This window comes from Bemisia tabaci, chromosome 4 (assembly GCF_918797505.1).
Source record: "Bemisia tabaci chromosome 4, PGI_BMITA_v3".
In the NCBI taxonomy this organism is placed as follows: Eukaryota; Metazoa; Arthropoda; class Insecta; order Hemiptera; family Aleyrodidae; genus Bemisia; species Bemisia tabaci.
In genome coordinates, this window is record NC_092796.1 from 46,580,083 (window position 1) to 46,605,466 (window position 25,384).

The 25,384-nt window shown below is 38.8% G+C and overlaps 2 protein-coding genes across 5 annotated transcripts; both read right to left on the reverse strand.

Moving 5' to 3' along the window:
• Positions 1–9: 9 nt before the first annotated feature.
• LOC109035032 (uncharacterized) lies at positions 10–11,703 on the reverse strand. Of its 3 annotated transcripts, XM_072299949.1 has the most exons (7): positions 11,386–11,696; positions 7,028–7,191; positions 5,631–5,903; positions 3,783–4,918; positions 2,840–2,953; positions 1,980–2,132; positions 10–149 (listed from the first exon to the last, which is right to left on the reverse strand). In XM_072299949.1, the coding sequence occupies exons 1-7, from the start codon at positions 11,510–11,512 to the stop codon at positions 134–136; spliced, it is 1,983 nt and encodes a 660-aa protein (XP_072156050.1). In that variant the 5' UTR covers positions 11,513–11,696; the 3' UTR covers positions 10–133. The 3 variants fall into 3 exon arrangements, with proteins under 3 accessions (XP_072156050.1, XP_072156051.1, XP_072156052.1); XM_072299950.1 differs by lacking the exon at positions 2,840–2,953 and having other exon boundaries at positions 11,386–11,703; XM_072299951.1 differs by lacking the exon at positions 5,631–5,903 and having other exon boundaries at positions 11,386–11,690.
• Positions 11,704–13,446: 1,743 nt separating this feature from the next.
• LOC109035029 (cytochrome P450 6k1) lies at positions 13,447–24,710 on the reverse strand. Of its 2 annotated transcripts, none has more exons than XM_072299954.1 (7): positions 24,409–24,710; positions 21,793–22,176; positions 20,396–20,625; positions 19,248–19,536; positions 16,023–16,250; positions 14,903–15,154; positions 13,447–13,670 (listed from the first exon to the last, which is right to left on the reverse strand). In XM_072299954.1, the coding sequence occupies exons 2-7, from the start codon at positions 22,166–22,168 to the stop codon at positions 13,507–13,509; spliced, it is 1,539 nt and encodes a 512-aa protein (XP_072156055.1). In that variant the 5' UTR covers positions 22,169–22,176; positions 24,409–24,710; the 3' UTR covers positions 13,447–13,506. The 2 variants fall into 2 exon arrangements, with proteins under 2 accessions (XP_072156055.1, XP_018904035.2); XM_019048490.2 differs by having other exon boundaries at positions 24,478–24,709.
• Positions 24,711–25,384: the final 674 nt, after the last annotated feature.

Sequence of the window (25,384 nt, forward strand, 5' to 3'; positions counted from 1 at the left end):
TGAATCAGCTTCAGTACACGGGTCCGGCCCCTCACTGCCACCCCCATGGCGAACTTTTGGACAGAACTTAAGCTTATCTAAAAGGAGTGCGTCAATTTCCTTCGGATTTGAAGAGTCTTGATCCTTCACACATTCATGGGCTCCCCTCTCTGAAAGTAGACATGTTACCATCGTTAGTGATAAGAAAGTAATTCTAATATGGTTGTGTTACAAAGGAGTGGCTATTTGTGTTCCTGGTCTATGTTGAGAAATCTGTTTCTCTGGATAGTAATTTAATTCCAGAATCAAGGAAGAAATGAGAAGTTAATGGATATTTAAGTTAATTAAATATTCAATAATCCGGCACCGCCACTTGCGGTGTTTTTGATCAAACTAAGCAAGTACCTTTTAAAAAATAAAATAGAGAAAAATAGACCCCGATGTTTAAGGTGTGTGCGTATATACAGTCAAATGACTTTTTCACCCATACGCACCGTTAACGTGCCCGAATAATAGGTCCCTTCATTGTTATTGTAACCGGCATTTCTTGTAGTTTATCTAGGCTGTGAGCATTTAACCATTTAATAATATATGAAAGCACCATTTAGCTCTGGAGAGTATTTATTTCTGGTAAGTACGTCACAATTGCGCCTTCAAAATAGTTGATATGCAACTTCAATAATATCTGTAACAGTCTCACGAAAAAAAAGTATATCAATCCCAACTATCCTTCTAGCTGATTTTGGCGCCAGATATTAGAGTAGTTGCACAAGCCAGAGTTATGATTAAGTCAGCTGAGAGTGTGGTTGGATCAACCATACCTCTAGCTGGTGCCCTCATTGTCAGCATGCGTGTGGTTGGATTAACTATACCGCTAGCTAGTGCCTTTACACTTTTAGCTAGTGCAACTACTCTTATGGCTGGTGCCAAAATCAGCTGGAAGTATACATAGGTGAGATAGTGATAATTTTTTTTCAATGATGTTTCTAATCAATCATTGGTGACAAAGGAACAATCCGAAGTTTTCATCAATCACTTGACGATCGTTCCTTTCGGTAGGATGAGTATAATAACCACCGAGATAACGTTGAAAAATGATCTTCCGGTAAAACCGTATAAAAACAAGCATTTTGCTTGTGATGTTTCAAAATCTCTACTTTTTTAAAAATTTTAATAGATGTTATTGAGTTCTTGAGGGAGTGGAAGAAATCTCCCAAAATGTTGTCTATTCGTAACGATTGATTTGATTAACGATTCACTTCATTATCCTATAAAAAATTAAATGTGACTGAAAATTTGGAGCGCCACTAAACGAGAAACGTGGTTTGGTAGCTCAGTTAAATGCCAAACCCTCAAAAGCATTGTTGCAACATTTTTTGAGTAATTGAACAATTCAGTTGTGCCGTCGAGTGTAGAAATAACCTATCTCTGATAGAAATGAAACTGACAATTTTCATAAATTCAATGTTTTATTTTATTAATTGTATGTATAGTCTCAAAGAGATTGAATTGCGCGAATTTGAATACTGCAGGGACGTTTCAAGGCTTGACGAGCTATCTCTTTTATTTTGTAAAGCAGAAATCTATGGCCGCAGAAGAAAAATGCACACCTCCGACCGCAACGTTACATAAATATCCAAACAGATTTTACTTTTTCAAGAGAAAACCTACCAACTGTTCCGATTGAAATTTTCCGTGGATTTTAACCCTCTTCAAGTATTTCCGTTAGTTTTCTTTTTAAAAATAAAACATAAGCGAGAGTTTCGAAACGTTAAAATAGCAATGTACATTTCAATTTGAAATCATAAAACTCAAAACCTCCTTCATCGCGGCATTAAAGCCCTTATGATATCTTTGTTACATGGACACGTCGTAAACAAATTTCTCGTCGGTTTTGAATCTGTAGAGGGCAGTAGCGGTCGTAAAGATAGATTATTTTCTAACTCGACAGTCAAGTTATTTTAAAACGTTTTAGTCTCGCTGTAGGTTGAGATAGATACTTAATGTCATTTTCGCCAATATTTTTGGCATCCACATCGAAGACACGTTTCGGTTTCAGCATACATTCCACAGTGCACTTTGCCCTCTGACGTTCGAATTTCAAACATTCTTTATTCGTTTCTTCTTCTTTTTCTTTTGCAGTTGGCCCAGACCTAGATTAAATATAAAGAAGAAACTTTAACACTAATGCTTCCAACAGGTTGGCTTTGAGCCCAGACAATGGGGATCATTTTGGGCTTTCTAAAATTCTAAATAGATCCCATACATTTAGTGGATGAATTTGGCTTGCATTTGGTTGTACGGAGGTAGAATTTGTCGTCGCAAGCTCAAAAATTGAATGAACTATCATAGTTGTTTTGATGAAAGGGATAAAAAATGATGCAAAAATGCACTATAGACTTAAACCCTCGTCAGAAGCTAAATTTTTAAATGAACGCAGAAATCTACTCATTGTCAGATCGGAATACTTTTACAGACAGGGTAGTTCTGAGGTCCAAGGAAAATAAAACTTAGAAAAAAAAAGAAAAAAGTATGGAAATAAGTATGTGTTTCTTCTCAGCCTGCTTTTGAGCATTAACGGTTTTAGCCTCGGCAGATTTTGACGAATTACAAGTGCAAACTTGATAAAACCAGATCTTAATGTAAAAGCCCCACTTCACATTAAGATCAATTTAAAGCCAATGAGCCGTTTGGTGATTTGCCAAAATGCTCGTATTTCTTCTCCTTATGAATGAATCCTCATCTTTTGTGATAAGATCAACTGGACACCACAAAAAGTCATAAATCAGCGATTTTCTCATATTTAAGTATTTTATATCTTGTTTCAATTAATATTAAAATAATTTACAAGGATAGATACTTAATGTCATTTCCAACTTCATTGGCATCTTTTGCGGGCACAGTGTGAGTAGGACTTGATAACATTTTCATGGTGCTATCATGTAAGCTATTGTGGCCCGGCACGACTCTGCAACTAAGATCAAATCTTACTAGAAAATTCATTGCAGGATAAACCTTGAATTAAGTTTAAAATGAGTATGCACGTTTTAAAATAATCCAATTCTATATGGACTGTCCTAAAAGGTACATCATTCTAGGTGAAATAGTGTACGTTAACAGAAGCTTTACAAGATCCTTGAAAAGGAAAAACTGAAACAAATGTATCTGCATGCACAATTACTTACTTATGCGATCCTTACGTTAGAAAAGCTAAGACCTAACCGAAGTAGCAGTGCATTTCATGTCAGAATAAACATGTCGTATTAAGAATAGTAATAAGTGTAAAAGAATCTTCCTTTTTCAAAATTTTGAAAATTACTTAATTTTTTCCGATATAAGACGATTTGTCAAAATATTTCTGCAATTTTCCCTTAAAATGATTGAAGAATTTGATTTGTAATTACATGCGATTAAAAATTTTAAGGAAACATTTTATGTGTTCTTATCTTTTCTCACAACGGAACATACTTCAATACGAATGCCCATCTGAGGTTCTTTTCTAGCGTCAAAACTGCCGATTAGATACACTGAGATGACGGGATTCAATAGTAGCGCCTTAACCGATGCAACTATTCCTACTCATTGGATGTCCATGTTGCATGCAAACAAATTGAAGGGGTTTCAATTTTTGTAACGGTCATATATTAAAACTTAAGTAAGTGTGAATAAAAATTATTCACTGAGAAACATAACGATCTTTGGAATTTTCTCTATGTCCCACTCCTCTCTGTCTCTCTTTCGCCCCCCCCCCCCCCTCCTTCAGACTTATAAAACATAAAGAAGCATCAACAGCCATAACTTACTTGGCTCCAGGTTTGAGTTTGAGACCGTGGAATTTGTCGAACTCCAGGTGAATATCGACATGAATTGAAAGACTCTTGCCGATTTTCGTGTCGCTCACTGCGGCCTTTGACGTGACATAAGACTTGGATGCGATCAGTCTCGGACCGGTGCTCTTTCCAGCATCGTCTCCTTGTGCAGGTTGGGTCACCGCAACGCTCCCCAGGGAACTCTTTCTAGGACTCCTCTCATCCCTTTTCCGGTTTTTATCTTCCAAACTCTTCCCAGGTCTCTCTTTAGGGCTCTCCGCACTTTCATTTTCTGGAAGATCTCTAGACCTCTTTCCAGAGCTCTTCGCGGATACGTCTTCTTGACTCTTCCAAGGACTCTGCCCAGCTCCATCTTCTGGACTCTCTCCAGACCTCTTTCCAGGATTCCTCTCGACTCCATCCTCTGACTTCTTTCCGGGCCTTCTTCCAGGATTCTTAACAACTCTATCTTCCAGACTCTTCTCGGACCTCTTTCCTGAGCTCCTCGTGACATTATCATCCGGACTCCTGTCGGGCTTCTTCCCTGGGCTCCTAGCAACTATGTCTTCTGCTCTCCTCCTGGGACTCCTCCCGGTGCTCTTCGGGACTGCGTTCTCCAGATTCTTCATGGGGCTCGAGCCTTTTCCGGCCCTTTGCCGCCCACCGCTCTCAGGCCATTGCTCAAAGCTCTCCAAAGCTCTTCTTTTGAACTCTTTTTCAGGGTTCTCCTTGAGGCTCCCCACGACGCTCTTTCCTCGATTTTTCCATAGATTTTCTCCGCGGATCTCTTCAGGACTCTCTCCGCGGCTTTTTTCGGAGCCCTCCCTTGACTTTCTCCGAAAATAGTTTTTAAAGCCCTCCCCGAGGCTACCTGTAACACTCTTTTTGGTGGTTTCACGAGAGCGCTTTTCAGGGCTTTTATCTGAGCTCCTCCTGGAACTCGTCGAGACATTTCTTTTGGGGTGTTCTTCGGAGCACCTTACGACTTTTTTCTCGGGGATCTTTTCGGTGCTTTCCATGACGTCTTCCTCGGAGTTCTTCCTGGAGCTTTTCTCGCTCTTCTTAGCGGTTTTTCTATCGCCCCCATCGGGTTTCTTGCCAGAACATTTTGCGAGAGTCTCGGCGCAGTCCTGTCGAGGATTAAAAGATAAAATGGATAATTTCAAAAGATAATTCTACATAAATTGAATTGAAAATTTTTTAAACTTCATTTGTTTAACTTTAAAGGCAGTAACTAAATTAAAAATCGTTTTATCCTAACATCACTTTTCAATTATTCAACTTAATAGACCACCAGACATAGTACGAATTTAAGCATTCAGATACCTACATGTTTCTTGACCAAAAGTTCACGTTGAACACGATGCGCACAATAAAAATAGCTTATGTTCACTTTATGTTCATGTAAGTATATTCCGTAACAACGAGGTGAATCTATACCGGCGATAAAGATATATCGAGATATCAAACATACATTTGCTGTATTACTGGTTTCACTTTGATTCTTTTGCAAAAAACGGATCTATCACGCCCACAGACACATTGCAGCTGTTTTCTGTCAAAATGATCTATTTTGCAACCACCAGCAAAAGCTGCAAGTAAGTGAGCGGGATATATTGTATTCGATTATCCGAATCGAATGCTTAATATTTACGTTTTCATACTTACATCTTAAATTCAAGTTTCAGAAACGGGATATTTTACTGGGAATAAACAGCCAGATGAGCCTTTTGAGCGTAATAAATCCATTTCCTCCCAAGAAACCGGTTTTTTTAAACGCAGAATTTGTTAGATATCTCAATTTTTTCACTCGCATCATAGATTCACCTAAATGGTACCCACCCAATGAAGGAATTCTGCACCATGGCGGTGGAAACTACTCCCTCTGCGGGTCCGGGAAACGCGCTCCGTCGATCTCGACCGGTCATTTTGGAACTCGTGAAACGCGCCTTCATCTTTGCGTCTGCACTCATCACTTTCTTGCCTACTTCTGAATGTTGTAGCACGGACGAGACCCAACGGCGAGACCTCCTTGGTGTCCTTGTCCAGGCAGGGATGGCAGATGCGGCTAGGAGATTTTCTCCATCGCTCATAATACACGATCCATTCGTTGTCCTAAACAAGGAACCCCACGTGAGGGTGGCGTATCCTCATAGGGAGAATATGGACACTCGGCGCTCAGCCACGCGAAGACCCTCAGAACCCAGAAAAATAGCGGCAACTCTGAATGGGAAAGGGTTGTCACCAACACTTGTCGAATATCACATGCTTCACTTGGCTCGCATTTAACAGTGAGGAACTGACTCGATCATAGTGGCGTAAACATTGTACACATTTATTTTTAACTAAAAAAAAATGTCGTATAAGATAGCGAATACTTTTTGCTTTTTCTGCCAAAATATTGTTAATTTTCAAAGAGAGAAGATCGAGTAAATTTCATTACTGTATAAATATTTAGTTTAACCTTCTCAGGGTCATGGGTGGAACTGGAGGAACGGGGTACCTACACACCTCCACAGAAATCCACTCGGCTCCACCCGAGAAATGTACAAGATTTCAAGTGCGCGGCACGTCTTTGACCTTTGAAATTGTAATGCGATCAATTTTCTGGCAAAAACAGCTTAAAGTTGCTCCTGCTGATGACTCACTTTCTTCAAATTTTCCGAAGAAGGCTCCTCGGACCCCTCTTTAAAATCCTTAAAACCCGCTTTTAGAGCAAGGGAAGTCCCACGAATCCTCCTTGGTGACGCGTCATTTGGTGCCGCCCCCCCCCCCCCCCAAAAAAAAATATAATTTTGCCCATGCCCATAAGAGGGGTTTAATTTGGAAACATTTCTTGGAAGAAATGTTTTTGAAGAAATTTTAAGAGATGGCTCGTCGTATGACATAACTCTGATGGAATGATGACATCGACTGTGTTTTTGCTGCAGCGTGACATCATTGTGATGTCCACCGAGCTTTCTTGCTTCACTTGGTAAGAGTAACATCAGAGTGATTTTGAAGTGACATCATGTTGATTTTGTCCGCAAAAGAGTGTAACACAACATCGACGAGGATATCATGCCTCACTTTAATGAGGGTTTTTCTAATGGGACGCACAGGAGTGGTTTGAAACCGGGAGGCCCAGTGTCCGTATTCTTCCTATCTACACAATAATAGTACTCTAATGTTACCGATGGCGGTAGTTTTTTCATTTCTGAATGTTTCAATTTCAAAAGAAACACAGGCAAGTTATTTACATTACATATCCTGGGGAGCTTCCCATCCGGAGGGGGTCGATCGAAGGGACACGAGAGTTTCCCACGGTGGAGAGCGTAGAAGAGAAGCAAGACATACTGGATTCGGTAGACTTCGTTCTCGTCACTGTTGAGTTTGTTGAGCCACAACTGAGCAACCTCTTGATCTGCAAGAAGAAACGTCAAACCAACTGGACTGAATTCAAAGTAAAGGAATTATATCACATTTTGGGGTATTTTATGGGAGGGGGGGAGGGGAGTAGTAGTTTGAATCGAACCCTTATTCGCCCGCTATTCAGGTTATAAGAAAGAAGAAGAATCAGCCCTTATGACACCAGCAATGCAAAAAAAAAGAGAGAAAAACAAGCAGTGAACTCCAACACAATGTGTTGATAAGGCGCGTCATTAACTCGCACATATCAACCCCTTTAGTTTTCATTTACAGAGATTTCAAAATAGGCAAACAGCATAAAAAGAGAATTCACGATCCAACACTGCGAGGTCAAAGACGCACCTTGACGAGACCGTGTATTGTGAAAGTAGAAAGCTATTCGATCGAATTTAAGTTTTTTGATCTGCCTCAAGCAAAATCTTATCAGATTCTTGAAGAAAAGTGCTACGGAATAATTTAAGCGAAGAAAGGAAAAATTCTGTCGAACTCCTAGAAGATAAAGTCGATTTAAAGGTATTTTGGGGCTAAAATACCCAAATCACCGGTAGTAAAAATCCCGTTATATTATTGAAAAGAAATTGACTCGATATAAATGCAATTGCATTAAATACGTCTTGATTTTGTTATTTTAAACGTCTTTCCATGCAAAGAAGTTCAACCATGTCGTTGCTTTATTAATTCATGAATTGAAAGTAAGCAATCTACATCCCGAAAATCTACTGATTTGCCGTAAAAAATTGCAGAAACTTGATATACCAGGTCAATGCACCCACTCGTTGAATTTACCAACCAATTTTGTGAGTGCAAATGTGTAAGAATCAATATGCTATAGTCATTTTGGGTGCATTTATTTTTCATGAAACAATAATAATTTCAATCCCGAAAAACCATCAATTTTCCGTATAAAATCGAAAAAATCAAAGCATGTCAACTCCCCGACGTGAAAATTAGATTCTACGTATGTAAAATGTAAATACTTATGTATCGATATGCTGAACAGAACTATGTGTGGACAGTCAGAAGCCCGCGGCAACATTAATTCAACAGAAAAACTGTAAAAATTAGATAGGATTTTAGCCGCTTTGCCCGCCTCTCCTCGCTACTTACAACAAACCGTTCTTATACTCATCTCAAAATTTTTCTCAGAGCTTTGGGTTATTATCAGCTTCCATTTAAACTCCGGTTCGATGGCCGAATCGGCTGCCAAAAAAGCAAGCCACTGTTGAGGGGTTCTATGAGAAATTCGTGATATTATCGGCTCTCAGGAAATCACCCCATGGCTAAAATTGGTGGTATAAATGTTTAAGTGCTTAAAATAATCGTATTCAAGAAACTAAGGAATTAAACTATGGAGTCAATTTCTTTTTAATAATATAACGAATTTACTACCGGTGATTTAGCTATTATAGCCCCAGAATACTTTTAAAGCGCCTTTGCGTTCCAGAATCTCGACGGAATTTTTTTTTTTTTTTTTTTGCTTAAACGATTCAAGAAACATTGTAGTTAAAAATATAAAGATTTTTCGATTTGGACGTATGAAAAATGTTTAACTCGTTCAGGCACACCGTGTATTGTATGGAGTACTGCTGTTATTCGACCGTTGTCTTCAGGTCAAAATTCTTACAAAGAAGCCCCTTGCAAGAGGCAAATTTTTTGTAATTTCTCCCAGTTTTTTCAGCGTTAGGTATATAAATGAATTGTTTGTCAAATTTTGAGGTCAATTATATTTAATTGTAATTTATACTTTCTTTTTTTCCCCTTCATTTTATTTATCGTATCGAGGAGTCGAGGTTTTGTTGATTTCTTCGGATTTCGATTACTGTAACTTCTCTTCTATTCGGCCGATTTTTATGAATGAGGTCTCTTTTTATTTGTGTTTTAACGGAGAGTAAGGAAAAAATTGCTAAATACATGCGAAACAATTTTTTTTGAAAATTGGATGAATCCTAGCGTGACGGTGAAATGGTTAATGAAGCGTGAGTAATTGGGGTACGGGTATCGGCCGCGTTGGGACCCAAGGCCCATTGTTCTTCGTGACGCCGACGCAGTGATCAGGAGCGTGGGGACGAGAGGGCTTAGTGGACTCCTGTATGAGCCACGTTTAGCAAATGGTCTAATGAGTCTCGAGGCTCATCACAGATTGCACTTACCACTATCCTGGTGGCCCCGGCTATCAGAGCAAGGAGTACCAACTTTTGAAAAGGATAACAGTGTTGTGGAGATATGTCAAAGCAACGTTGTGAACAAAACGGAGTGAGTGAAATTCTCATTCAAGGAGTGCCGAACTGGTCAGCCATCCTCGAATCAGTTCGCTTGCTTCCGCTTATATATGCATATTTTAAATCAGCGCGCCCCATTCTAAGGTTTTTTTAAAAAAAACCAAGAAACGTAGACTCTTGGTATTCATTACACATAAACTAGCGAGCCCCAGAATGAGAAACAAATTTTAATCATTATTATTGACGGATTAGTAAACTTTTTACACGCTTTGGAAAATCTCAGAAGTTCGCGGTAGTCACTTTTCGGTAAGGAACTAGGGGACTCGGTTATTGTATCGAGGGGGGGGGTCGAAACGATCGCAAAGGCGGTATACTACGTATACGCGCCAAAAAAGTTAGAGGACAGGAGTGTAGGAGTCCTTCCAGCCGAAACCACGTAGGACAACAGGTAAGGGGGTTGGAGGACAAGGCGCATAAGTGCAGTTTTTGCCATTTGAGAAATACGTGTTTGAAGTATGAAGTTTCGAAATTACATAGATCCTTATGGTGAAAAGAAAGTTCAAACTGACATTTTGATGCTTGAAAAACCCTGGTAAAAATTGGCAGTAGAATCTGTGTTCCAAAATGCCATAGACCTACAGCCGGCTGTAAGATTTCCAATAGCTTCTGTGGCCGGCAACACAATTTCTTATAGCCTTTTATAGCCGATGGCGAGTAAGCAACAGCCAGGCGATAAAGTGTATGCTGAACGTTATGAACGTTATGTGTATGCTAACGTATGCTAACGACGGATGCTAGGACTTAGTGAGTTTTTGGACTACCGCTCTCTTTTTGGGCCGTAGTATCTTAATTTATTTTGCGAGGAAAGCTCCGTACTTTTGAAGGATGCCTGCCATTCCTAATATGTTGGAGCGCCCTCAATTTCGTATGATACGGTGCAATACCTCTGGTGTGAAATAGTTGCTTCAAGCGCCGTATAGTACGCTGCGGCGCGGCGCGGCGGGCGGGCAGCCAGCGAGAAACGCGCATTGGCGCCTACAAACCTGACAGGGATACTTCGCACATTGTGCAATGCGTGAAGTATCCCAGTTAGGTTTGTAGGCGCCAGTGCGCCGCCACTCCGCTTTATGTTAGGCTCAAATATTAAATCTCGTGGTGTCAGCGTTTTCAACTCATGACTTTGAAATGTTTGCACACTCTGTATAGTTTATTCTCACTTTAATTGATGACAAGAATATGTAGTAAAGGAAAATATAATGTGCGTTTTGTAAATATATTAAGGTGATTCCGTACAAACTTAAGGATTTACAAAGCACACGAATTTCTACACAATTTCTTATAGCCCATTATAGCCGATGACGAAAAAGCAACAGCCAGGCGATAAAGTGTAAAGCCCGGCGATAGGAACTATAGCCTGGCTGTATAATTTCTTATCGCTTCGTGTAGCCCGGTCGTATGATTTTTTCCACTTTCTACAGCCAACTATATGATTTTCTATCGCCTCCTTCAGTTGGCTATAAAAACTCCCATGGTATTTTGAAACGCAGCTCCTATCGCCAATTTTGAACAGGGGATGGAATTTGGGAGTGAATTTTTCAGAGAATATGCATTAGGACTGGTTTTACTTAAATTCATTAATATTTCAATTTTGTATAAAAAAAAAAAAAAAAAAAAAAAAAAAAAAAAAAGCGCCTCTTCCTCAAAGCCCCTCAAATATCCCATTGTGGAGGCAGTGACCTCATAATCCGTACACTGGCAATGCTGAAAATGCAATCGTGAAATCTTATAATCGCATTGATCTCGTGTCAAGGGTGTTGAATTATGCTAAAGTTTCTAATTCAGGAAGATCTTATTTACGGTTTAGTTTAGTTCAACTATTTTTGTTTTGTTCTCTGCTATTGTATTGATCCCTTTTTCTCTATTAGGTACAATACCTACACGGAGAGTAGTTGATGAGAAATTCACCTAACCTTTTTCCTTTGGCAGCAATTGGATCAAGGGGGCCACGAAGCCGGAGTAGAAGGCGTAGGTTTCACATCTCGATGAGGGTCTAGAGGCTCCGTGTACCGGTTCTCTCTTGGCATTTGCATTCTTCATCGTCGAACATTTTCAATCTATTGTAAACTGTGGCAAGAAGCGCCATTTTGAACCGAAACAAAACATTGCACATGTGTACAAACTACAAACGTATTTTTCAAACAGCTGACTGGGAACGTGGAAGTTACAGCTTTGCCACTCTGGCTAATAAATCTTCGATTAGGATCTATCTAAAGTTCCTACAATTGGACTACATTTTGCAATTAGGAACTATAATTTCTGGCTCAGTGTAGAGACAACGTATGTACCATTAGTTTCCTCATGCATATACGTGTTTTTACAGATAAGCCAGCTATTATAGTTCCGAATTGCATAAAATGTAGTCCAATCCTTTTTCCAACACTTGCCGTTCTGGATAGGATCAAGTTATTCAACTTGTAGAATTTTGAGTTTCATGAAATACGTATTACTAAATTTCGACCCCCCCCCCCTCCCCCCACCCTAACGCTAACCGCGCCACCGCAACGTAACGATTTTGTCCTATCGTCGTATTCTAGACCCTATCAATGCTCCTGAGAATATCTATCGCGGAAAGAGCCTTGTAATACTTTCTTATCAGCTCTGCTCCGCAGAATTGTATAATGTAACCAGGTAGCACATAGCTCCTTGTTATTGTGCGTTACATGAAGCAGACCACCAGTTGCAGCTTGCAGCTAACTGCAAATTTGGTTGTTGGAAGTATTTTAGTGCCAGCCCTCGTACTGAGGTAAAAATCTACTTGATTTACTTCTTTTTAAAACAAAAATATAATTAAGTACATTGTCATTTGTCTTGCAATATTAAAGTTAATATTTTGATTCAAACCAATGGAGGCTCTTTGGATGACAAATGCGCGCAGATGCATTTCTCTTTCTTTAAAATTTGAAGTTCCTTTTTCGAAGCGAATGATAGGTACTATGACAAGTAAAAATTAGGGATCACTTTTAAAATCAGTTTTTAAAAAATTCTCACCAAGGGTTCCTCAAGCACCCTGTCGGAGAATGTGCGATCTTCAAGGAATTCCAAAAACAATACTGCGCGGAGACGCCGGTAAGAATTCCTTCCGTTTGGCAACACATCTATACATTTTCGGTGAAACAACACAAGTGTAAATCTCAGTTTTTGATACTGCAAATTTTCTGTCGTGATTTATTTTCAAAGTGGAAAAATAATTTTTTGAAAACTTCCTTAATTTTTAATTCCTCGTGTGAGGAATAATCTACAACAATTTTAGCAACACTGTTGATTTAATCTCCGTCAATAAAATAAAATAAAATAAAATAGGCTCGGGGATTATTAGGCTCGCAAACGAGTTACACTTTTTTGCAGTTTCCACCAAGAGGATCGCTGTTATTTTTTTAATTCGATCAGAGTATTGGGATGAAGAAGCAACAATATTCCCAAAAATCCATCAGTAATTAAATCTGAAATTCTCCTCGCAATTAATAAAGATCAGGATTGATCGAGAAATCCTTCAATGTGAGCGCAAAGAGAAAATCATAATAAAATCGTAATCAAGGTGCTTCCTTTTCCGACGTTAAAAAAATCATGAAGTACATCAAGGTTGTGAAAACGTCATGAGTACAAACAAGACTATAATTAATACTTTAGATTCTCATCGAAGGAAAACTAAGAGATATAATGGCTTGAAATTTTTATGAACTCATTACTAGAAGAAAAATCGTTGAATATTTTAGGAAATATTAACGAATAAGTTTTATTATACAAAATAAAATACGAAAGGCTACGTCACACTTCGATACACTTGTTCTCAGTTTAGCTCCTACAAAAAAATGAGCTGCAACTATTCAAACTCGGCAATCATGCAAAGTTGCATATTCATTAGTCTGAAGGCGCTTCGTAAGCTTGTTTTGACTGAACATACTATCGCATTACCTTGGTCGCAGTTTCTCGAAGTGCGACAAGTGATCGCTACAAGAAAAAAAAAACTGAGCTTTAGTGTAAGGAACGAAACTATTTATTGAATTTTCAGTCTAAATATGTCTCAGATACGATTATCTTTTCCTCACGCCAATCCACAGACTACTTGCAGGATTTAAAGAGACCAATTTTTTGTCAAACTCCAGAATCCTTTGAGTTCTTGCGCATGGGTAGAGAGTGTAGTTGGATACCATTTTGATCAGCATCGTTTTGACATCCAGCAGAGCCAGCCGCATCGCTGGAATAACATGAAAAAAAATCGTCATATCTCATACTTACATACTGGACTGAACATGAAAAAACATGCAAGTATATTTTAGGGTATGAAATTCTTTAAGAATGCTTATAGACGGTTGAAAATTGGGATTAGCCAACAGTTTTCAGTTAGAGCTTTTTGATGATAATCGCAATTATCATAGCATCTGAAATCAGTTTGATTGGATTTACCTTCAGAAAGCAAAACAGTTATTGAAAGGAAACTTATTTGATAGATGAGAATACGCTAATGGAGATCAAAAGATTTCACATCATCGCTGTTACAAGTAAAATTTTACTGGCATAATTCAGCGTTTCCTACACATGATGGTATGGTTTTCAAGTGCAATGAAATATCGCGGATAAAAGGATTTCTTTGTAGGTAACACTATATGAATCGGGTTTTCAGATGTAACAAGTAAGGAACTTATTCAAGGTACTCATAAGACCGCGCGGTAGTGATGTGTAAATGTGAAACTTGGACCTTAAGAGAGGAGGACCAGAACATGTTGCGGGTCTTTGAAAGGACAATCTTCCGGAGGAACGATCGAAGGAAAGGACGTATACTGAGAGATTCTTGTGCCAAAATCTTGAGCATGAGGATATTGTCGGATTAATGACAGCTCAAAAAATCCAACGGTTTTATCATGTCAAAAAAATTGAGGATAGCAAAGGACCAAAAAGGATGATAAAATTTGAGTTTTAGTTCTAAAGAAGAGAATAATTTCACGATTAAGGTGTTCCGAAAGTGTTAAAAAGGATATGGATTCAGTCAAGGAAGTAAAATATTCAAGGACTCTATGAAAACTCGAGGATGAAAATGAAGTCGCTGGAAAGTGTTTTGGAATCACTGGAAAAAAAAACCGCTTGGATCTAGAGTCCAGACTCTTGAAAACAATAACAAGAAAAAATACCCTTGATTCAATCGGATTTTTACTGGAATCAAGAGGAAATCCGCTTAATTTAAGAGGCAGGGTTCTTTATCTAAGTAAAAATCCGATTGAATCAAGAGAATTTTTTCTTGTCATTGTTTTCAAGAGTCGGGACTCTAGATCCAAGCGGTTTTTTTCCCGTGTTAAACTAAAGTTCTTTTGGGACTGTATTACCAATAAAGAAGAGGTAGAAGAAGGGAAAAGAGAGAGAGAAAAAGTAAAAGGAGAAGGTGGAGAAGTAAAAGAAGAAAAGACGAGGGAGAAGAGCTATTCAAGGTTTTACCTATGCAAGACCTTGGGCCATCGCCAAAAGGCAAGTAGGTCCCGGGAACAATTTTCTGGATATTTTCTTCGGAGAACCGCTCTGGATCAAATCTGTCTGGCTCCGGGAAGTACTGAGGATCACGTTGAATGCTGAATAGTGGTACAAATACTCTCATCCCCTTTTCCACAACAACATCAGAGTCTGGTATTTTAAAGGGTTCCGTACAAATTCTGGCCATGATGCCGGCAACGGGATACTTCCGCAGCGTTTCTGGTAATTAGATGATAAAAAAGACACATAAGGAACCTAGAGCAGTAAATCGAAAAGAAATTCGGCAACATCGACTTTTTAATGTAAACTTAAGAAAATAAGGGGGAGAAACTCTTTGAATTAATGGTTCGGAAGCTATTTCTTGTACGTAGAATTTATGCCCTGCAGAAAAGGTAAGATCAAAATATTGCTCCTTTCTAAAAATCATTTATTTTAATGTAAAGCGCAAAATAAAATTTAATGTATGCAACACACAAAGCAAAGAATGGACGTTAAATTTTTAAATATATTTACTCATATAAATTGAACAAAAAAATTGTGGAAGACGTGACGTCCATACGTTAAAAACCCCAGAAAGGGTTTACTGCTTCGCATATTTTAATATATTTAAGAGAGTTTTTTCCTCCTGAAAACGAATTTATAATTTTCATTTTAAACAGTCTATGCCACTGGAACGTTTACCATAACGTAAGTTTATCATGACTTCTGTTATTCCTCGTAGGCAGAGGGTCCATGAATTTTTTGGTCTTACACTTTGAAATGTATCCTCGATTTAATTTAGTGTCTTAAGTAAAATTAATGAAAAATGTGGGGGGGGGGGGTACATAAAAGTATACAAAAACTTGTAAATTTCATTTTCATTTGCAGAAGAAAAGGAAATTACAGCTACAATGATCATTCCTACTAAAACTAGAAAATACGCTGCCTGATATCCACCATAAACACTGGGAAAGCTACAGTTCCTGTCTCTGCGTTTGATTCCATCCAAAGTTCAGCCTTCAAAACAAAATTCTGCAACCAGTGTAACTGACTCATTACATAGGGCAATATAAGGCATAAGTATGCATATTTGAATTTAAAGCATTACCGTTCATGACTTGTTCTGTATATCGGAGTTTTTTGAGGTCTTCGTAGCTTATGTCGTTGAGAGTTTGACCCTTGGTTTCCTTGATCTCCAGGTAAATTTTCTCCTGAATATCTGGATGCAAAGCTAACTCATACAGACAAAAAGTGAGCGTGGCCGCTACCGGCTCGAGACCGGCCGAGAGGAACGAACCGATTGCGCCCACCAGGATGTCTTCGCTGAAAACTGGCTCTGCATTGAATCAAAGAAATCATATCACCACCAATTACGTCACTTTTAAGGGCGCTGGCGTTCTTTTCGCAGGGTTGATTCAATTTTACAAGTATTACATATCTCTAGTAACGGTGACCTTTGAAGTATTTTTCAACAAATCATAAAAAATAACTGCATATATTAAAACGTTTGTTTTATGAACCAATTCTTTGTTCTTTTTTTTTTAGAGTTAAATTAACTCTCCGTGATGTGGACTTAAAAGTCTTTGGAAAAAAAATCATAAGTTCTTTCAACATTTTTTCAAAAAAATTTAGCGTTGCAAAACTGCACTTGATATTTTAAAAGTTTATAAACTCTTTCTTGCCTCAAATTTAATTAAAGTTTTATTTATCGCAGATTTTACTTTGTAAAATATACCATGTAACGAACATATAAAGCGTTTTATAAGGGTTATCTCTTCAAAATATACGAGTTTCTTTTTAAAAAAAAAAAAAAAAAAAAAAAAAAAAAATTGTTTTAAACAGTTGCTACTTCCAAGGATATGTTCATTCAGATTCCACTCACATAACTGAACTTATCTATACTTAAAGGAACAGTATAAAAATGAGTTAAGTCAGAAAGCAAATATTTGCTATAAATTGACTAAATTCTGGCCCGTTTAAAAACAACGCATGTATGTACCATTAGTTTCTCTATGCACATACCGGGTGTCCATAAAGTAACTGAAAAGTGGATATAACTTTTGAACAAAAAAAGATAGAAGGTCGCGGTTTGTGGCATTCTTCATCATCCAAAAGGGGAAATTTTTCGATGGGGGGGCTTTTCCTGGTGGACCCCCTGGGGGGGCCCCAGGGGGGGGCAACTTCAAAAATTCAAATGGCAACCCCCATTTTTTTAGACATGATTAAAAAGAACTTAAAAAGACAAGAAAAATGGCGCAAATAAAATTAAAATCGGTTATTTCGTTCAAAAGTTATAGCCGGTCAAAGTTTTAAATTGACCACTTTTCAAAAAATCGCCGATGAGCTCCAAATTATCGGAAAAACAAAAACAAACCGGGAATGAAAAGTTTGAAAAGTGCTTTTTAGGAAGAGGAAAAACAACTGACGTTGTCACAAGTCTGGATGGCATTGTTTCAAAATAAAATTTCGGAGAATTCAACATGGCGGCAAATTTGAGGAAACGCAAAAAATGAAAATTCCAGAAACTGTTATCTTTCAAATACCCTCTAGTTTAAGGAAATCAAAGGTATCAACTTTTATTCCTTTATTTGGCCACGTAAGAGCAAATTTGCTGACTTAGAAGTTGTCAAGCGGGGCGCCTTCAATCGTTGGAGTATGCGACATCACAGGATTAAGTGTGCTGTCGAAAAATGAAGCCGATGTGAAAAAGCGCTCCTCCTTTGGGATGCTTTAGAAATGTTTGAGGTCCTCCTCCTCAAATTTAACGAGAAAAAAGAAGAAAAGTAAAATTTAGCAATTTTTACCCACAAACTTGGCGAGCCAAAAAAACATGATTTATCCTGGCGGGGTAGGGGCGGTGGACATTTTTAACATTTCGCTCTCTGACAATTAAAAATCCAAGAATAATTTTAATTTTCTAACTCCTGGCACTCCAATTTGGCAAGGAGGATATCTGCTACGCTTCACCGTGTCACCGATCAGATAGTGCATCAGATGTTACCGAAAAGATTGGTGTCTCAAATCGTAAGGTTGAGACTGTCAATAAGATAATCTCAATTCAGATAATAATCAAGAGTAGAACGGCGTCTTCGGAATTACAAGCGTAGCAGATATCCTCCTTGCCGAACTGGAGTGCCAGGAGTTAGAGAATTAAAATTATTCTTGGATTTTTAATTTTCAGAGAGAGAAATGTCAAAAATGTCCACCGCCCCTACCCCACCAGGATAAATCATGTTTTTTTGGCTCGCCAAGTTTGTGGGTAAAAATTGCTAAATTTTACTTTTCTTCTTTTTTCTCGTTAAATTTGAGGAGGAGGACCTCAAACATTTCTAAAGCATCCCAAAGGAGGAGCGCTTTTTCACATCGGCTTCATTTTTCGACAGCACACTTAATCCTGTGATGTCGCATACTCCAACGATTGAAGGCGCCCCGCTTGACAACTTCTAAGTCAGCAAATTTGCTCTTACTTGGCCAAATAAAGGAATAAAAGTTGATACCTTTGATTTCCTTAAACTAGAGGGTATTTGAAAGATAACAGTATCTGGAATTTTCATTTTTTGCGTTTCCTCAAATTTGCCGCCATGTTGAATTCTCCGAAATTTTATTTTGAAACAATGCCATCCAGACTTGTGACAACGTCAGTTGTTTTTCCTCTTCCTAAAAAGCACTTTTCAAACTTTTCATTCCCGGTTTGTTTTTGTTTTTCCGATAATTTGGAGCTCATCGGCGATTTTTTGAAAAGTGGTCAATTTAAAACTTTGACCGGCTATAACTTTTGAACGAAATAACCGATTTTAATTTTATTTGCGCCATTTTTCTTGTCTTTTTAAGTTCTTTTTAATCATGTCTAAAAAAATGGGGGTTGCCATTTGAATTTTTAAAGTTGCCCCCCCCCTGGGGCCCCCCCAGGGGGTCCACCAGGAAAAGCCCCCCCATCGAAAAATTTCCCCTTTTGGATGATGAAGAATGCCACAAACCGCGACCTTCTATCTTTTTTTGTTCAAAAGTTATATCCACTTTTCAGTTACTTTATGGACACCCGGTAAGTGTTTTTTCAGATGAGCCAGAATTTATAGTTCCAAATCGCAAAATGCAGTCCAAATGAGGCGTGGATTGATCTGCTCTCTTGGATCGGGGTTCACTATGCACTCACATTACACTAATTTTCTTGGGAACGAAATTTTCTCTGGAGGGAAATGCACTCTGGATTTCACTCCGAGATTCATAACAATACTCTTTCAATAGGTACTTTAGTGTAACTTCGGGCACCATGCCCCAAATCTTGTCTGAACACCTCACAACACTCTAGAAAAAAGGGAGAAAAATACTATACCGTCGGGTTCCCCGCTCGGATTCTCATTTCTCTGCTGGAGCTCTTGGCTGCGAAGATTCATCAACATTTGGAGAAAATCTCTTCGGCTCGACGACTCACTGTCTGTCCTCATCTCGATGGCTTCCCTCGTGATCCCCAGCAGGTATTCCTCCTCCTCGGGGAGTTGAGATGTGAGTCCAAGTAATCGTGGGAGCTTGGGGTGGATCACCTCCAACGTGGCGAATATGGTTCTCCTTTGATCGAACTTGAACGTGGCCCGCACGATCTGCTTAAACTCGCTGTTCTCACCCTATCAACAACACATTTAGACGTATTTCTGTCAAACGGAACTAAGCGCCAATTTGAGTTCTTTTTAAGGAAATTAGAATGCCGGATAGCGCGTTCTGTCAAACGGAACTAAGCGACATGGAAAAACATTGCGAGTACAGGACGGAATGAGCCCGACGCCCGATTCCGCCGCCAATCCAAGCCCCCCTCTACCTTCCTCCCCCGATGGCGCTGCTTAGTTCCGTTTGACAGAAATACGTCCATTTGATGAAAAAAAATGCCGATATTATAAGTTAGTTTCAAAAAATGTGTATCTTCAATTGCGACGTTGCCATTTTCCGTTCATGTCACATATTTTTACACGAATAGCGTTTCTCGAATCGGTCAGATAAATCATTAAGTTGTTTTATAAACACGGTAGTGAATGCAGCGTCGACGGTGAAACTCCCAAACCACCTATGTCGTTTGCTGTGTTTAAAATCTCCGCCCCTCTTTTCTTTTTTAAAAGAAGAAAAAAATCACTCCTTAAAATTTTCTCAGAATTTACTAAGCAATAGAGAAGCATAGAGAAGAAAAATTACGGAAGTTTTTAAGAATGGACGTCGAGTAACGCCATTTAAAAAAATACAGTATAACAGGAAGTTTGCAACGTCGCAAACCGAGATGCGTGGTTTGGTAGTTCCACAATCGATATGCTAAACGAAAATTGTAGGTAAAATTTTGTGGAAATTAAGCTACTAAAAGTAAGCTGCGATGGACTCACGAACTATAGCTATCGATGAGAACTAAAACTGGTAAATTCAAATTTCGGAAAACCTTATGAGACTGACATTCCGCATGTGACTTGTGTTTGCATTTTATATTAGTGATGAAGATGTTACCTTAATGGAGTTGCACTTAATTCCCAAAGCGATGGCCCCGATGACATCCATGGTGTAGTCACTCATGAGCTCTTTGACGTCAATTTCTGTCTGCCCTGTTTCCGAGCAGAGCGTTTGCAAATGAGCATTAAGGTCCTCCGCACAGCCGCTCAGAGTCTGGTACATAATTTTCAGCTTTGCCGAGCTGAATGCCGGCGAGAGTTTATGCCGCACTGTCCGCCATTTTTCACCTGTAAATCTCTTTGAAAATTAAGGTAGTTGCACTCGAAAAAACATAGTAATCAAATTTTTAAAAAAAAACCTAATGGATCAGCAACGCAAAAAACCCAATATTTGATGGATTCGCTACCATGCATATGGACCTTTGAGATAAGAGCTCACATTCTAGGTGGCGGTATGCGGTACTCCTGCCTAATCCTTGAAAACTCCCCCTTAAAAGTGGGAGACGAAGGAGTGGCTGCTGCCAAACTAGTAATATACGAGAAAATTTTCAGGTAACTGATAAAAACCGATCTGAGGTGAGCAATTTTTAATTTTTTGTTTTCGAGGCTGAACGCTTTCCAGTACTCTTAAGAACACTGTGGCCAAGTTTCGAGTGATAATTTGAATTATTAACAAAGTCTTAGGCGCCAATTTCCTTAATCACTCCTAGGTCCGAAAAAAACGCACACCGACAAACTGTAATAAAACATCGGTTTTTTCTAACTCCTCGTTGTTCGTACTCAAACGGTGAATTGCTAGCAAAGGATGAATTTTGGGAATAGTTGGGTGTTCTTTGCGTGGAATGATATGCAAATAATTTTTCTCAGTTATGGTATAGTTATCTCCTTTATATTTCCGCATTTTTACATTTTTACTAAGACCGCACATTTTAACAAGTTTTGGCATTAATTCGATTTAAATTGCTAGTCTCAAAATTTGTGATTAAATACTCGGAGAGACACAATTTTAATCAATTTTATCTTAATTTAATGGAGGAAATGCGAAAGGTTTAGGAAATTTAGTTCAAATTCACATAAATTTGTTGAAGCTTAACTTGAGTACCTATCCGTGAAGAAAGGGCTAAGAAAACATAAATATTTAAGCGTTGTCAAATTTTTTCCAGTGAACTTTCTTCTGTAAAAAAAAAACTTATATAAATGTTTTTTTTAAATTTTCAAATACTTCAAATTAAATTGTAAGATTCTCTCAATTTCTCTTAAAACTTGAAAGCCAAATAATTACTTTGCGTGCAGATGCACATTTTATAAGAGGAAATTTGGCGACTTCCAAGGATTTGTGCGACGTTTTTCCTCAATAAGTCAGAATGTGGGTAAGTAGAGTATATCCAGGTGCTATCAGAATCAGTGCATGAATGTGACCGAGCAGCCTTTCCTAATCTAAGCATCAATTTTTACCTGTGAGTTGGAAGATTTGGGTCCTGTTGAAGACATCTCCTTTCTCGTCTTGTGGGGGGTTCCGATCGTAAAAGTTGGAGAAGGCTTTGATGAAGACGGTCTTGATGAGCTCCGGATCTCGTATGATGATTATAGGGTAGACTAGCTGGAAGGCGCCCCCGAATCTGTGCCCATCCAGGGCTTTGTAAAACACCTCGAAGAATTCGAAGATGTTTATCTTTTTCATCGCTGTGGAGGAGAGCAAGAAGCTCTCCCAGAAGGGGACGTACGGCACGCCACGTTTGCGCCAGTAGGTGAAATTGTTCTGCAGGTAACGCCAGACCAGGAGGACGGCCGTTATTGAAATCAGGATCAAACTTATCGTAAAAGGACCCATTTCGGAATCTGAAAAAAACGAAACAAACTTTCAGAGACGGAGGCTCCACACTCATCGATACACTCATCAAGTTGAGGAAATTGCCTGATCGGTAATTGAAGGCGTAATTGTATCGCTCATGCAGCAAGGAAGCTTACGCAAACCAGCGGACAAACTGAATTTTAGACCAAACCAAAACATCTAGGACCAAGTTAGTTTCCGGGAAAATAACTTCACTATCATTACCGAGGGTAAATATTTCTAATTGGGGAATAGTATAGAAATCCCTGAAAAGTTGAAGAAAAAACCACATCTGCAATTGCGTAGAAATTGAAAGAAACGAACTGAAAAAGCAAGCTATTTAGCAATAGGTCAAAAAGCATTGCAATAATTATTAAAAACGACAAATTAAACAACCTTATACTTACTGCATATAGAATTAATAGACTGCTTATTTAAGTTCTAAACTTAAAAAAATTATATACGTTAATATAGTTTTATTATTTTTACAAAAATCTTACTTTCCTAGATACTGTAACTTCCCTGTAACTTTGATTTGATAGCAGTCGGAAGAGTCTTGAAACTCATTCTCTCGAAATCATGCTCAGCACATCGCGAAATCAAAATTGAAGCACAGAAGATACTCACACCCTCCGTCTGTATGAAACTATTCGTGCCTAGGAGATATCTCTGTAGTATAAACGGCTAATTGGACCGCGTTACACAGAAAGGAACCAAGCCACATCAGCTATTGCCAAATTTAATTGGCTAGTTTAATTTTTTACATGGAAACGGTTGTGCGGATTTTCGCGCAAATTTCAGTGAATTTTCTCCATAGTACGAAGCAAATTCCTTAACATTTTCAAAGGGATCCGCACAAACGTTTTCTCGTAAAAAATTAAATTGCCCTGTTAAAATTGGCAACAGCTGATGTGGCTTGGTTCCTTTCTGTTAAACGCGGTCCAATTGAAAACACCCTGCAGTGTTGGATCTTTGACGCCGAGCCACAGACTGCGGGTGAGGTGAAGTGATGAGTGTTCGGACTGTCAAAATGCCTTCAATTCCGTGCGTATGCAACACGGACATCCAAAGAGCTCGAATAGTTGCATCCAGGAGTTCATAAACGTCTAGTGTTCGACGCGACATAAACTAGGAGCGTTTTCTTAATTCTCTTACACGGTAAATTAGCTCCAGCGCTGCCTATTTTGCCGATGAAGTAACCAATTATGATTTTTATCGCAGTACAGTTACTTTCCCGAGCGCGGCTTTGATTGTTTCAATGTATGACAACGTTACTGTCCTTAAATGTGAGCTGCGCCCCTGCCTTCTCTGATCTAGGAACAACGAATGCGGCAAGTCGTTTCATGGTCACTTCAGGAAGAATTCGAGTGCGCATCTCAATATACTCGAATTTGTATTTTTTCACAGGGGAGATGAAACAAAGTTCAGTCAGGAAAGTTAAAATCAACCTACGTTTAGTTCAGAGTTTAGTGTGACAGGACCTAAAGTCTGTTGAAAATATGTCTTACCTTACTGATTGCTTCAGAATCATCGAATCAGAGCACCAGTGGACTAATTTTATAAAAGATCGAAGTTATAAAGTTCTCGCATAAAGTCCTGGGTAAGGTGTTGCCAAAAATCAAGTAATTTGTCTTAATTCAGTAATTCGTGATTTCAAACACCCCTACTACGCCTATCTCTCTATAAAATAACTTATAGCCAAGCCTGAGGAATCCGTCCCTAGAAAATAGAATCGAGGGATAATTTGAATCTCTTATTGAAACCGCACATGGACTTCATGAGACAACAAAAATATTGGGAGGCGACCCGAGATATTTTTAAAACTTTGACGGCGGGAGCTGGAACTAAATGACCGTGCAAAGCAACAAGAGAAAACCAGACTGCAGCGCCTAAACATAAACGGTAATTTTTATTTATTTATTTTTTTAAAAAAAAAATCGAATAACAACAAAGGCTCGAATCCGATCACATTTGGCAAATCTTCAGACGCATCGCTACACTAGGAAAAAAAAAAAAAAAAAATTGACAATTGACCCTATGGATATTCAAATCTCTCTATTACAAAGAATCGCTTATTTCATTGAATGTGTAGATTCTGCAGTAATTAGCTTCATTGGCAAATTGTTGATCATCTCATAAAAAAATGTGGCAAAAATAAACCAAACAACCACAGAGGTTAATTCTGTTGAGCAACTTGCTAGACATTTAGGGAAGTTAAAGGTCTTCAAAAAAGGACCTACTGAAATGCAATTAGAGAAATTCGTTCTACTCAGCAAATCATTTAAATATGAAAATGATTGCCAACTTACTTTTGTTGAGTTGAACTGGGCCTACATATACAACCACTACGACTCCATCAATGGCGTGAGATCTCTACTCCTATTATATTAATTAGTTAATGGCTAGCTTTTCGAGATATATTATCAAGAGCAAGGGAGGAGGGTCCGGATGAAACAATAGGTATAAATAGCCGGAGAAAACAAATGCTATGAAACACGAACACGAAACTTCTGGATTTGGATCTTTGAGATAAGGCTCGATGTGCGGATTTCAAGTGCGCAACATTCTCGTTGCGTTTGAGCGCCCACTCCTGTGTGACGTAATCAATTTAACAAGTCTACGCTAACACCGACACGCAGTGACTTCGATGCTCAGATCGAACTTACAAGGCACAAAAAATGACGTACTCAAAGCTGCTGCACTCTTAACTATCCAATTGAGATGGTGAGAGTAAGCGTGGTTTGAGTGAGAATGAAGCTTTCAGAGATAAGTGATAACGCAAAACGTAGATTAGGTATAATCGATGCATCGTTAGGGGGGCTTTAAAAGATGCCTTCTAATTCTATCCCATTCCTACCCAAAATCTCATTATCTTCCAAATTTGACTAACCTAATGATAGTGGTGGGTAGTGGACTGAAACTGGGAGGGGGGGGGGGGCGAAAATCGGAAAAACAAGTTGCTCCGACGCCCCCCCCCCCGGTCGCAGGAGATTTGCAGATCCCCAAAGAATTTTGAAAATCAGTTACCCCCAGTCGTGGGTATTGCAATTTTTGGGTACCTTCATGGTAAAACGGATGTAAAAAAAAAACTCTGGAAAACGTTGAGGGGCGGCCATACCTTCTCGTTCCCCAACAAGCCACCACTGTTGAACTATTTGCACTCTCTTCTTTTCAAAATGCATGAATTAAAACTTACTGACCAGGCTAACTTCTCTG

Bases quoted from the DNA above. Each gene is read 5' to 3' on its own strand.
- LOC109035032 (XM_072299949.1), bottom strand. From the start codon at position 11,512: ATGAAGAATGCAAATGCCAAGAGAGAACCGGTACACGGAGCCTCTAGA. The intron at 2,954-3,782 runs GTAAGTTATGGC...ATTTGATCTTAG, and splicing joins AAACTCAAACCTGGAGCCAA to TTGCAGAGTCGTGCCGGGCC. The intron at 2,133-2,839 runs GTATCTATCCTT...TATTTAATCTAG, and splicing joins GAAGTTGGAAATGACATTAA to GTCTGGGCCAACTGCAAAAG.
- LOC109035029 (XM_072299954.1), bottom strand. From the start codon at position 22,168: ATGGGTCCTTTTACGATAAGTTTGATCCTGATTTCAATAACGGCCGTC. The intron at 20,626-21,792 runs GTAAAAATTGAT...AGAGATTTACAG, and splicing joins CCAAATCTTCCAACTCACAG to GTGAAAAATGGCGGACAGTG. The intron at 13,671-14,902 runs GTAAAACCTTGA...ATGTTATTCCAG, and splicing joins TGGCCCAAGGTCTTGCATAG to CGATGCGGCTGGCTCTGCTG.